The sequence below is a fragment of the Bos indicus x Bos taurus genome, chromosome 15, assembly GCF_003369695.1.
Source record: "Bos indicus x Bos taurus breed Angus x Brahman F1 hybrid chromosome 15, Bos_hybrid_MaternalHap_v2.0, whole genome shotgun sequence".
NCBI lineage: Eukaryota > Metazoa > Chordata > Mammalia > Artiodactyla > Bovidae > Bos > Bos indicus x Bos taurus.
Window position 1 is genome coordinate 3,967,886 of NC_040090.1, and position 13,591 is coordinate 3,981,476.

The 13,591-nt window shown below is 39.7% G+C and overlaps 1 protein-coding gene across 1 annotated transcript; it reads left to right on the forward strand.

Annotated features, from left to right (window-relative positions):
• The first annotated feature begins 11,976 nt into the window (after window positions 1–11,976).
• LOC113906014 (olfactory receptor 9G4-like) lies at window positions 11,977–12,915 on the forward strand. The gene has a single exon (XM_027564040.1). The coding sequence runs from the start codon at window positions 11,977–11,979 to the stop codon at window positions 12,913–12,915; it is 939 nt and encodes a 312-aa protein (XP_027419841.1).
• Window positions 12,916–13,591: the final 676 nt, after the last annotated feature.

Genomic DNA, 13,591 nt, shown 5'->3' on the forward strand with positions numbered 1-13,591 from the left:
TGCACATGTAAAAAGTGATGTTTACCAGCATAAAGAAGCCCTACTGTTGATAAGAAAGTATATTACTTTCATAGGTTATAACAAAATATCATGGACTGGGTGACATAAACAACAGCAATTTATTTTATCACATTTCTGTATGATAAAAGGCCAAGGTTAAAATGCCATCAGGGTTGCTGTCTTCTGTTTGTAGATGGCCACTCTCACAACAGAGGAGCAAATGGTTGGATGGTATCACAGTGGACATGAGTTTGAGCAAAATCTGGGAGATGGTGAAGGACAGGGAAACCTGGTGTGCTGCAGTCAATGGGGTCACAAACAGTCGGACATGACTGAGCGACTGAAAAACAACAACCCTCTTGCGTTTTCCACACATCAGTTTTTCCTCTGTGTACAAGCAATCCTGGTATCTCTTTTTATGTGTCCAAATCTCAATTTTCTCTTTAATAAAGATATTTAGAAAAAGCAAGAGAGTTCCAGAAAAACATCTACTTCTTCTTTATTGACTATGCCAAAGCTTTTGACTATGTGGATCACAACAAACTGTGGAAAAATCTTAAAGACATTGGAACATCAGACCACCTGACCTGCCTCCTAAGAAATCTGTATGCAGGTAAAGAAGCAACAGTTAGAATTGTACATGGCATAACAGACTGGTTCCAAGTCAGGAAAGGAGTACATCAAAGCCATATATTGTCACCCTGCTTATTTAACATCTATGCAGCATACATCATGAGAAATGCCTAACTGGATGAAGCACAAGCTGCAATCAAGATTCCTGGGATAAATATCAATAACCTTAGATGTGCAGATGATACCACCTTTATGGAAGAAAGTGAAAATGAACTCAAAAGCCTCTTGATGAAAGTGAAAGAGGAGAGTAAAAAGTTGGCTTAAAACTCAACATTCAGAAAACTAAGATCATGGCATCTGGTTGCATTACTTCATGGCAAATAGATGAGGAAACAGTGACAGACTATCTTTTTGACCTCCAAAATCACTGCAGATGGTGATTCTAGCCATGAAATTAAAGGATGCTTACTCCTTGGAAGGAAAGTTGTGCCCAACCTAGACAGCATATTCAGAGAAGGCAATGGTACCCAACTCCAGTACTCTAGCCTGGAAAATCCCATGGATGGAGGAGCCTGGTAGGCTGCAGTCCATGGGGTCGTGAAGAGTCAGACACTACTGAGCGACTTCACCTTCACTTTTCACTTTCGTGCATTGGAGAAGGAAATGGCAATCCACTCCAGTGTTCTTGCCTGGAGAATCCCAGGGATGGGGGAGCCTGGTGGGCTGCTGTGTATGGGGTCGCACAGAGTTGGACACAACTGAAGTGACTTAGCAGCAGAAACAGCAGCAGACAGCATATTAAAAAGCAGAGATATTACTTTGCCAACAAAGGTCCATAGAGTCAAAGCTATGTCCAGTAGTCATGTATGGGTGTGAGAGTTGGACTATAAAGAAAGCTGAGCATGGAAGAATTAATGCTTTTGAACTGTGGTGTTGGAAAAGACTCTTAAGAGTCCCTTGGACACCTAGGAGATCCAACCAGTCCATCCTAAAGGAGATCAGTCCTGAATATTCAATGGAAGGACTAGTGCTGATGCTGAAACTCCAATACTTTGGCCACTGATGTGAAGAGCTGACTCATTTGAAAAGACCCTACTGCTGGGAAAGATTAAAGGCAGGAGGAGAAGGGAAGGAAAGAGGATGAGATGATTGGATGGCTTCACCGACTCAATGGACATTTGTCTGAGAAGACTCCAGGAGTTGGTGATGCACAGGAAAGCCTGGGTGTTTCAGTCCTTGGGGTAGCAAAGATTTGGACATGACTGAGCCACTGAACTGACTGACTGACAAGTAATATTGGATTAAGGCTTATCCTAGTCACCTCATTTTAACTTAATCATGTCTCTTAAGGCCCTACCTGCTTCTCTGGTGGCTCTGTAGTAAAGAATCCACCTGAAATGCAGGAGATGTGGGTTCAATCCTTAGGTTGGGAAGATCCCTGGGGAAGGAAATGGCAACCCACTCCAGTATTCTTGCTCTGAAAATCCCAAGGACAGAGAAGCCTGGAAGTCTTCAGTCTACAGGGTCGCAAGGAACCAGACGTGACTATCACCACCATCTACAAATGCAGTCATATTCTGAGTTAGTAAGCCAGGTGAGGTTAGGGCTCCAACAAAAGAGTTTTGAAGGGATACAATTCAAACCATAACAACAATGGTGGGTAGGAATTGTCTAATGAATCAGAAAAGGAAGTGTGGCCTTGACAGAGAGAAGAGCATATGGCAAAGAAGAAAATTATGGATTGCATGATTCATTTTGGAGAAGTCTAATTAATACAATTTGGAGAGTTTCAATTATAAGACATATTTAATAGTAAGATTGTGACTTAAATCCATTTAAAGAACCAATTTTTAATAAAGTACTCATCATATTCTTATATTCTAATTAACACATTATCCCCATACTTCAAGTGAACTCTAATTATGTCTTTGGAGACCATGGTACATATTTCTGGGCTTCTGTGTGGAAGGAATCCCAAAGGGCTCCTGAAGAAATAAATATATCAGGTCTTACAAAGCAGGCTGAAACTTTGGAGGAGACAGAAAAGAGTATCACTCCCAGGAGTGTCCTTCTGGTCAAAGGTAAGCATCTCAGATCAGAGGCAGTTAAGTGATTTGGCTTCTCTTTGACCTCAGTTGGGCTTCCCTGGTAACACAGACAATAAGGAACCTCCCTGCAGTTCAGGAGATCTGAGTTTTATCCCTGGGTTGGGAAGATCCCCTGGAAAAGAGAATGGCTACCCATTCCAGTGGTCTTGCCTGGATAATTCCATGGTCAGAAGAGCTACAGTCCATGGGTCACAAAGAGTCAGACACAACTGAGAGACTTACACGTTCACTCGACTTCAGTTGAAATCAGAAGAGAAGTACAAAGTGTGCCTTATGCCAAATGCACACATGTGCATGCACACACACATACACACACACTTCTAAGCAGAGGTCCATTAATGATATACGTTAACTCCCATCTAGAATTCGAATTCAGTGTGACAGTTATGCTGACTCATCACATATTATTTTACACAGTGGAGAAAACAAGAGGACATACAAGGTGACATGCTTTTTGACTCTAGTGATTCTGATACTCCGTGTTGACTCAACTATAGGTGTAATATTTTAACTTCTTGGTGCTCATTTTTTAGGTGCAAACTTCAGAGGGAAGTTTGAAGAGGAAATAGGAGGAAAAAGAAAGTAGACTGATTCCAAATTTGTAGTGTGAGAAGCTAGAATAATAGAATTTGCTACCTGATATAACAAATGAACAGAGAGATCACTTTGGAGGACTGAAGGTTAGGAATTCAATTGCAAAATTCTGAAGTTTGAATTATTTGTTACTCATCTCTTAGGATGGAGAAGGCAATGGCACCCCACTCCAGTACTCTTGCCTGGAAAATCCCATGGACGGAGGAGCCTGGTAGGCTGCAGTCCATGGGGTCGCTAAGAGTTGGACACGACTGAGCAACTTCACTTTCACTTTTCACTTTCCTGCATTGGAGAAGGAAATGGCAACCCACTCCAGTGTTCTTTGCCTTGAGAATCCCAGGGACGGGCGAGCCTGGTGGGCTGCCATCTATGGGGTCGCACAGGGTCCGACACAACTGGAGTGACTTAGCAGCAGCAGCAGCAGCATTTCTTAGGAGTATAGAATATTAGCATTAGATATCTTTTACTGGGTGTGTGAGTCACTCAGTCTTGTCTGACTCTTTCTGACCTCATGGACTATGGCCTGCCAGACTCCTCTTTCCATGGAATTCCTCTGGCAAGAATATTGGCATGGGTTGACTTCCCTTCTCCAGAGGATCTTCCTGCCCCGGGGATTGAATCTGGGTCTCTTCCATGGCAGGCAGATTCTTTAACGCCTGAGCTACCAGGTAAGCCCCTTTTACAGGTAGACTTTTTAATTTAGAATCATGACCACAAAATCTATGGGTAGATTTATAGGGATTCTTGAACCCTTTAAAATTTTGTTTGTTTAAACATACATGCAGTTTTGGAATTTGGGGAGAACATACATTGCTTTTGTTAGGTTTTCAAAGAGGTTTAACATTTCAAAAATTTAAGAGCAGTTAATTATTTTCCTGATAAAGAAATTAAGGAATGTACACAAGTTCAAATTATTGATTATTATAGAAACAAGTATGACAATGCAAATCTTCATGTCAAAATAAGGATATATTTCATCTCTCACTTAAGCCAAGATGATGATATGCTTAATGTCTACAAAGATATATGCATAGCATAAAGGTTGTTAATCTCTTCTCCACACTGTATCATTGCAGGTGAGGTTACATGTTCTTATATTTATGATAGATTTTATAGAGGTTATAAGAGGTTTTAACAAACTGGAATCACAGAAAGTTGGTTCTAGAAAAGGATCAACATATTTCTTCATGTGATAAACTTGTGTTCCAGGGAGGACAGGTGACTCGCTTAAAATTATACAGGCATTATGTCATTGTGTCTGTTAAACCAGAATTAAAAAAAAAAAAATCACACAAATGGTAAGCTTCAGGCCCTGTCCCTATCACAGGATTCCTTCATCCAAGGCCATTGAACTTTGCACACTGAACGTGATGCTCCTTTGTCAAATTACATGCAAATAGGTAACAAAGATATTTACTCAAAGTTTTAAAAAAAGTTCTGAAGGACATCACCAGTCTAAATCTTACTCTTACCAGCTTCTACTGGGTTTACTTTTTGTCCATAGCCTGGGCTGCTCATTTAATCTATAAAACTGACATTTTCCTACCTTTTAAAAGTTATAGAGATGTGAGATGGTGGATATTAAGTACTTTCCCAAGATTGCAGAAATATCAAGGGATGAAATCAGGATTTGAACTCAGGTGCCAGTTCAACCTGGTGGTTTTGCAAGGCTGACCACACCAGCCCTGTCTTCTCAGAGCTAGGCTGGCTGACATGCCTGTGCCCAGCTGCTAATTCAGTGAGAGCTAGATGAGGACGAATGGACCCACTCACAAGTCTGGGGTCCAGCTTGCTGTCAGCTAGAGTCAAAAAGAGAATGAAGTCAGATGTCTTATTATCCAGAAAGCTAACCTAGGTTTATTTACATGGTTCAGTTTAGTTCAGTCACTCAGTCATGTTTGACTCTTTGTGACCCCATGGACTCTAGCACACCAGGTCTCCCAACTCCTGGAGTTTACTCAAACGTATGTCCATTGAGTCAGTGATGCCATCCAACCATCTCTTCCTCTGTCATCTCCATCTCCTCCCACCTTCAATCTCTCCCAGCATCAGGGTCTTTTCAAATGAGTCAGCTCTTCCCATCAGCTCTTCCAATACTGGCCACAGTATTGGAGTTTAGGCTTCAGCATCAGTCTTTCCAATGAATAATCAGGACGCATTTCCTCTAGGATGGACTGGTTGGATATCGTTGAAGGGACTCTCAAGAGTCTTCAACACCATATTTCAAAAGCATAAATTCTTTGGCACTCAGCTTTCTTTATATTCCAACTCTCACATCCATGCATGTCTACTAGAAAAGCCATAGCTTTGACTCTATGGACCTTTGTTGGCAAAATAATGTCCCTGCTTTTTAATATGCTGTCTAGGTTGGTCATAACTTTCCTACCAAGGAATAAGTGTCTTTTAATTTCATGGCTGCAGTCACCATCTACAGTGATTTTGGAGTTCCCAAAATAAAGTCTGCCACCATTTCCACTGTTTCCCCATCTATTTGCCATGAAGTGATGCGACTGAATGTCATGATCTTTGTTTTCTGAATGTTGAGTTTTAAGCCAACTTTTTCACTCTCCTCTTTCACTTTCATCAAGAGGCTCTTTAGTTCCTCCTCACTTTTTGCCATAAAGGTTGTGTCATCTGCATATCTGCGGTTCTTGATATTTATCCTGGCAATCTTGATCCAGCTTGTTCTTCATCTAGCCCAGTGTTTCTCATGATGTACACTGCATATAAGTTAAATAAGCAGGGTGACAATATACAGCCTGGACATACTCCTTTTCCTATTTGGAACCAGTCTGTTGTTCCATGTCCAGTTCTAATTGTTGTTTCCTGACCTGCATCGGAGAAGGTGATGGCACCGCACTCCAATACTCTTGCCTGGAAAATCCCATGGATGGAGGAGCCTGGTGGGCTGCAGTCCATGGGGTCGCTAAGAGTCAGACATGACTGAGCGACTTCACTTTCACTTTTCACTTTCATGTATTGGAGAAGGAAATGGCAACCCGCTCCAATGTTCTTGCCTGGAGAATCCCATGGACGGGGGAGCCTGATGGGCTGCCGTCTATGGGGTCGCAGAGAGTTGGACACGACTGAAGCGACTTAGCAGCAGCAGCACCAGTAGCAGTAGCAGACCTGCATACAGATTTCTCAAGAAGCAGGTCTGGTGGTCTGGTATTCCCATCTCTTGAAGAATTTCCCACAGTTTGTTGTGATTCACACAGTCAAAGGCTTTGGCATAGTCAATAAAGCAAAAATAGATGTTTTTCTGGAACTCTCATGCTTTTTCAATGATCTAGCAGATGTTGGCAATATAAAATCATAAAACCAGCTTTAGTAGCTGGTAGTTCACAGTTCACGTATTGTTGAAGAGTGGCTTGGAGAATTCTAAGCATTACTTTACTAGTGTGTGAGATCAGTGCAATTGTGTGGTAGTTTCAGCATTCTTTGGCATTGCCTTTCTTTGGGACTAAATGAAACTGACCTTTTCCAGTCCTGTGGCCACTGCTGAGTTTTCCAAAATTGCTGGCACATTGAGTGCAGCACTTTCACAGCATTATCTTTTAGGATTTGAAATCATCAACTGGAATTCCATCACCTTCACTAGCTTTGTTCATTGTGATATTTCCTAAGGCCCACTTGACTTCACATTCCAGGATGTCTGGCTCTAGGTGATTGATCACACCATAGTGATTATCTGGGTCATGAAGAACTTTTTCGTATAACTCTTCTGTGTATTCTTGCCACCTCTTCTTAGTATCTTCTGCTTCTGTTAGGTCCATACCACTTCTGTCCTTTATTGAGCCCATCTTTGCATGAAATGTTTCCTTGGTATCTCTAATTTTCTTGAAGAGATCTCTAGTCTTTCCCATTTTATTGTTTTCCTCTATTTCTTTTTACTGATCACTGGTTTACATAGTAGTCACATTTCAAAAGTAAGAAAAGAAACATGCAAAGCCTCTTGAGACCCAGGCTTGGCATATAGTATATGGTATAAATTGTTGACCTAAACAAATGACAAGGCCATCCCAGACACCAAGGATAGAATCTTGACACCAAGAGAATCTATTTTTGAAATCAGAAAATCAGTAAAAAATTCTATCTCTTTTGCAGTATATAACATAGATCATTGGTTTGTGGTTTATTTTTACCTTCTTTCTCTTTTAAAAGTTAGAGCATTAATTGAAGTATAACTACCAACAATGTTTATTTCCAACATTGCCATTCAATATTTTTATACATTACAAAATGATCACCATGATGATTCTAGGTATCATCTGCCACCATTCAAAGTTATTACATCTTGACAGTATTCAGTTGTCACTCAATTGTTTCTGACTCTTTGCAACCCCATGGACTAAGCATGCCAGTCTCCCATTCCATCACCAACTCCCGGAGCTAGCTCAAACACATGTCCATCAATTTGATGATGCCATCCAACCATCTCATCCTCTGTCATCCCTTTCTCATCCTGCCCTCAATCTTTCCCAGCATCAGGGTCTTTTCCAATGAGTCAGTTCTTCACATCAGGTGGCCAAATTATTGGAGCTTCAGATTCAGCATCAGCCCTTCCAATGTATATTCAGAATTGACTGCCTTTAGGATTGACTGTTTTGATCTCGTTGCAGTCCAAGGAACTCTCAAGAGTCTTCTCCAACACCACAGTTAGAAAGCATCAGTTCTTCGGCACTCAGCTTTCTTCATATTCCAACTCTCACATCTATACATGACTACTAGAAAAACCATAGCTTTGACTAGGCAGACATTTGTCGGCAAAGTAGTCTCTGCTTTTCAATATCCTGTCTAGGTTGGTCATACCTTTTCTTCCAAACTATTGTCATACCTCTTCTTCTTAACAATACTGTTGGCTGTATTTACCATGGTGTACATTTCATTTCCATGACTTATTTATTTTGAAACCAGAAGTTTGTTCCTCACCTATTTTATTCACCCCCCCCCCAATCCTCCTTTCCTTTGGCCATCACATCTTTGTTCTTTGTACCCCTGAGCCTGATTCTGTTTTGCTATGTTTTTCCACTTGGTCTGGTTATTAGACAACACATATAAATGAGATCACACAGTATTTGTCTTTCCCTGTTGTCTCAGTGGTAAAGAATCTGCCTGCAATGCAGGAGACCCAGGTTTGATCCTTGGGTTGGGAAGATCCCCTGGAGGAGGGCATGGCAACCCACTCAAGTACTCTTGCCTGGAGAAATCCATGGACAGAGAAGCCTGGAGGCTGCAGTCCACAGGGTTGCAAAGAGTTGGACACAACTGAAGCAACTAAGCAGCAGCAGTTGATTTACTCCCTTGGTATAATAGCCTCTAGATCCTTCCATGTGGTTGCAAATCATACAATTTCATCTGGTCCCAGGTTTGTTTATTGGAAGATTTTTTGATTGGGTTTTTTTCCAATCTCATTACCAATAACAGGTTGGCCCATATTTTCTATTTCTTCCTTATTTGGTCTTTAAATATTGCATATTTCTAAGAATTTATCCATTTCCTCCAGGTTTTCTAATTTGTTGGCACTTATCTGTTTTTAGTATTCTCTTATGATTGCCTGCATTTCTGTTAAATAGGTTGTAACTACGTGAGTCTGAGTGAACTCCGGGAGTTGGTGATGGACAGGGAGGTCTGGTGTGCTGCAATTCATGGGGTCACAAAGAGTTGGACACGACTGAGCGACTGAACTGAACTGAACTTCTATTTTATTTCTAATTTTATTTATTTGGCCATTCTCTCTTTTGTTAATGAATATGGCTGAAGATTTATCTTTTTTTTAACTTTTCAAAGAACTAATTTTTAGTTACACTGATATCTTCTATTGTTTTTCTAATGTACCTATCACTTATTTCTACTCTGATATTTATTATTTCTACTAACTTTGATTTGTTCTTCTTTTTCTGGTTTCTTTAAGTGTACTGGGAAGTTGTTTATTTGAGATTATTCTTGTTTCTTGAGTTTAACATTATAGACTTAACTCTTGCGAATGACTGCTTTTGCAATGTTCTGTGGAAATTAGAGTTTTGTTTCTTTTTGAATTATTTTTCCAATTTTTAAACTTTTCTCTTTGAAGTTTTTAGTAACCATTGGTTGGTTGTTGTTCAGTTGCTAAGTCATGTCCTACTCTTTGTGATCCCATGAACTATAGTCACCAGGCTTCTTTGTCCTTCACTATAACCTAGAGTTTCCTCAAACTCATATACATTGAGTCAATGATGCCATCCAACCATCTTATCCTCTGTCACACCCTTCTCCTCTTGCCCACAGTCTTTCCCAAAATCACGGTCTTTTCCAGGGTGTCAGCTCTTCGCATCAGGTGGTCAAGGTTTTGGAGCTTCAGTCTCAGCATCTGTCCTTCCAATGAATGAATAGTCAGGGCTGATTTCTTTTAAGATTGACTGGTTTGATGACCTTGCTGTCCAAGGGACTCTCAAGAGTCTTCTCCAGTGCTACAATTCAAAGGCATCAATTACTTGGCACTGAGCCTTTTTCATGGTCCGACTCCTCACATCCTACATGACTACTGGAAAAATCATAGCTTTGACTCTACCCTCAAAATGATGTCTCTGCTCTTTAACACACTTTCTAGTTTTGTCATAGCTTTTCTTCTGAAGAGTGAGTGTCTTTTAATTTCATGGCTACAGTCACCATCCACAGTGATTCTGGAACCCAAGAAAATAAAATCTGTCACTGTTTCCACTTTTTACCCATCTATTTGCCATGAAGTGGTGGAACCAGATGCCATGGACTTCCTTTTTTGAATGTTGAATTTTAAGCCAGCCTTTTCATTCTCTTCTTTCACCCTCATCAGGATTTTTTAAGTTAATCTTCACTTTCTGCCATTCAAGTGGTAGCATATGTATATTTGAGGTTGTTGATATTTTTTTTGGCAATCTTGACTCCAGTTGTGAGTCTAGGGCTTCTCAGGTTTCTCAGTAGTAAAGAATCTGCCTGCCAATGGAAAAGCTTCGGGAGACACAGGTTAGATCCCCGGGTTGGGAAGGTCCCCTGGAGGAGGAAGTGGCAACTCATGCCAGTATTCTTTCTGGGATAGGCTCGTGGACACAGGAGTGTCTTGAGGGTTACAGTACATGGGTTTGCAAAGAGCTGGACAGAACCAAGCATGCACACATTATATATGTGTATATATATATTCACTTTGTTAGATTGATGTCTTTATTATTTTGTAATGTCTTTGTCTATCACTGTCTTTGTTTTAAAGTTGATTTTGTCTGATAAAAGTATTGTTACCCCACATTCTTTCCAGTTACATTTAATACCTTTTTTCTATCCCTTAACTTTCAGTATGTGTGCATCTTTAGATCTGGAATATCTTCTAGGCGGTACATGTGTGTGTATGTACTAAGTCACTTCAGTTGTGTCTGACGCTTTGCAAACCTATCAACTGTAGCCCTCGAGGCTCCTCTGCCCAAGGGATTTTCCAGGCAAGAATACTGGAGTGAATTTCCATGCCCTCCTATTGAGGATCTTCCTGACCCAAGGATTGAACCTGCCCCTCTTATGTCTTCTGCATTGGCAGTGGTTCTTTACCACCAGTGCCACCTGGGAAGCCCAGTTAGTACATACATGGGTCTTATTTTCTTATTCATTTAGCCACTCTATATTTTTTGATTTGCTAATATATTCCATTTATATTTAAAATAAGTATTCATATGTATTTCTTAATGCCATTTTGTTATTTTTTTGATAATTCTTTTAAAAATTCCTTTTTTGTTGTCTTCTCTTGTGATTTTTTGACTATCTTTAGTGTTGTGTTTGGATTCTTCTCTCTTCTCTTTTTGTGACTACCGTGAAATGTAAATATAGTTATCTTTCTATCTATATATGCAAGGTGTCAACTTATCTGTATCATCATATCTCCTATTTATCTCACAGTTTCTTCTTTATGTATTCAGTTTCTTCAGTTGTGGAAAGTCTTCAGATGATACTAATCAATAGTTGCTCTGTAAATAGTTATATTTTAGGTGTGCTCAAGGGAGGAGGTGAGCTTAGTGTTCTACTCTGTCATCTGGGCCACTTCCTGCCCACATTTACAAGCAAATATCACCAATTAAAGAGCTTTTATTTATTTATTTTTTGTTGGTGTTCAGTGCTGGAAATTTCCTTGTAAGTGCTGCTTTACTATTTCCCACTTATTAATATGTTGTGTTTTATTTTCACTTTCTTAAAAATAATTTCTATATGTACTTTTAAGTTTTGCTTATAAAGTATTTAGAAGTGTTTTAAATATTCTTTCAAATATTTGGGAATTTTTCATAGATCTATTTTCTACTTCTGGTTTCTAATGTAATTATCAACACGTGGGGGTCAGAAAATATACTTCCAATAGCTTGAATTATTTTAAAATTATTGAGTGTTTTTATGGCCCCAAATATGGTCTACTGGAATCAGGTTTTTCTCATTGATAGTTGCTCTGTAAAGTAATTTTGGGGTGCCTATGGGAGGAAGTGTTCTACATTAAACAATTAGGAAGTGAAAGACCAAATTTCAAAATGAGATTCTAACTTGAATTCCAGTGGCCCCTAAGTCACAGACTGATGTTCTGTCATTCTAAGCAATAAGAGATAAAAGTCCATAAGCTTCCTAGGAATTGCTGGTTTAATATACAGTTTATTTCTTTCAATAGAAAATCATTAAATCATTTAGCAACTTTTTCTTATCAGACTTTCTCCTAGTGGACATGGAAGTTGGAAATCGTACCCTCCTGAATGAATTCATCTTACTGGGCCTCTCAACAGACCCCCGGTGGAAACTGACCCTATTTGGAATATTTCTGATATTTTATTTGATCACCTTGTCAGGTAACATGTCCTTAGTTATCTTAATCCATATTGATTCTTGCCTGCACACACCTATGTATTTTTTCATTGGCAATCTGTCTTTCTTGGATTTCTGGTACACCTCTGTGTACACCCCCAAAATCCTGGCGACTTGTGTCTCAGAGGATAAGCACATGTCATTGGCTGGATGTGGAGCCCAGTTTTTCTTTTCCTGTGCTGTAACCTACACTGAGTGCTATCTCCTAGCAGCCATGGCCTATGACCGCCACATGGCAATCTGTAACCCACTACTTTATTCAAGTTCTATGTCCCCTTCTCTCTGTACTAGGCTTGTTGCTGGCTCCTACATAGGAGGGTTCTTGAATGCCATAGCACATACTGCCAACACTTTTCGCCTGAGTTTCTGTGGCAAAAATATTATTGACCACTATTTCTGTGATGTACCACCACTGGTGACGATGTCATGTACAGACACCAAGGTCTATGAGCAGGTCCTCCTGGGTCTCGTGGGTTTCACGGTCCTCTCAAATATTCTTGTCATCATCATTTCCTATTTCCACATCCTTCTCGCTATTTTGAGGATCCGCACGGCTTCAGGAAGGCGCAAAGCCTTCTCCACCTGTGCCTCACACCTGGTCTCGGTCATGCTCTTCTATGGATCGTTGCTCTTCACATATTCAAGGCCAAGTTCCACCTACTCCCTTGGGAAGGACAAAGTGGCATCTCTGTTTTACACTGTGGTCAATCCATTGCTCAACCCTCTCATCTATAGCCTGAGAAACAAAGATGTTAAAGCGGCCTTCTGGAAAGCAACACAGACTATAAGACCTCAAAGATGAAGGTGATCTTTTTGCAGGATGCTGGCATTGCATTTTCCAAATTATTGTCTTATAAACATGCTTGTGCACATTGCCATATTTCAAGTAAATACAACACATTTTGCTTAAAAGATGAATAATTGATTGAACCATTTTCTGTCAATTATTCTTTTGTTGTGATTAAACTTTTAAAACTAACATTGAGTTGTTTGATGCTCTACAATATTGCATTCTGCTACTTTGCAGTACTCAATTTTCATAAAAACTCATCCTCTTTGATTTTGTGGGACCTCTTTGAAAAAGAAAGTAGATTTGGATGGCTTTCAAATACATAGTTTGAGTTGGAATCTTGGTGAGCAAACTTTATTGATTGGGAAGTAGATTTTAAATAGTGAAAAGCTGGAAACAAAATTTGACAAATATTTGTTCTTCCAAACTCCTTCATAAAACTCTAATTGTGTATATTGATTATTTCTTTGTCATCCTTGTGCCTTCAACTTCGATGAAATATTAAGCAATGTGTTTGAATTGTTTAGATTATGAAGAAAACACTTTTCTAAATATAGAGAAACATATGTTATTAGGATTACTACCTTAAGTGTGATCTCTTCCAGATAGAATGAGTAGTCTGCCATGCCATCCATCTGATGATGAACTGCATATTCCCCATGAAGGAAAATAACAACATCACATGGGG

What these genes read in the sequence shown, in the direction of transcription:
- LOC113906014 (XM_027564040.1), top strand. Translation starts at nt 11,977, where the DNA reads ATGGAAGTTGGAAATCGTACCCTCCTGAATGAATTCATCTTACTGGGC.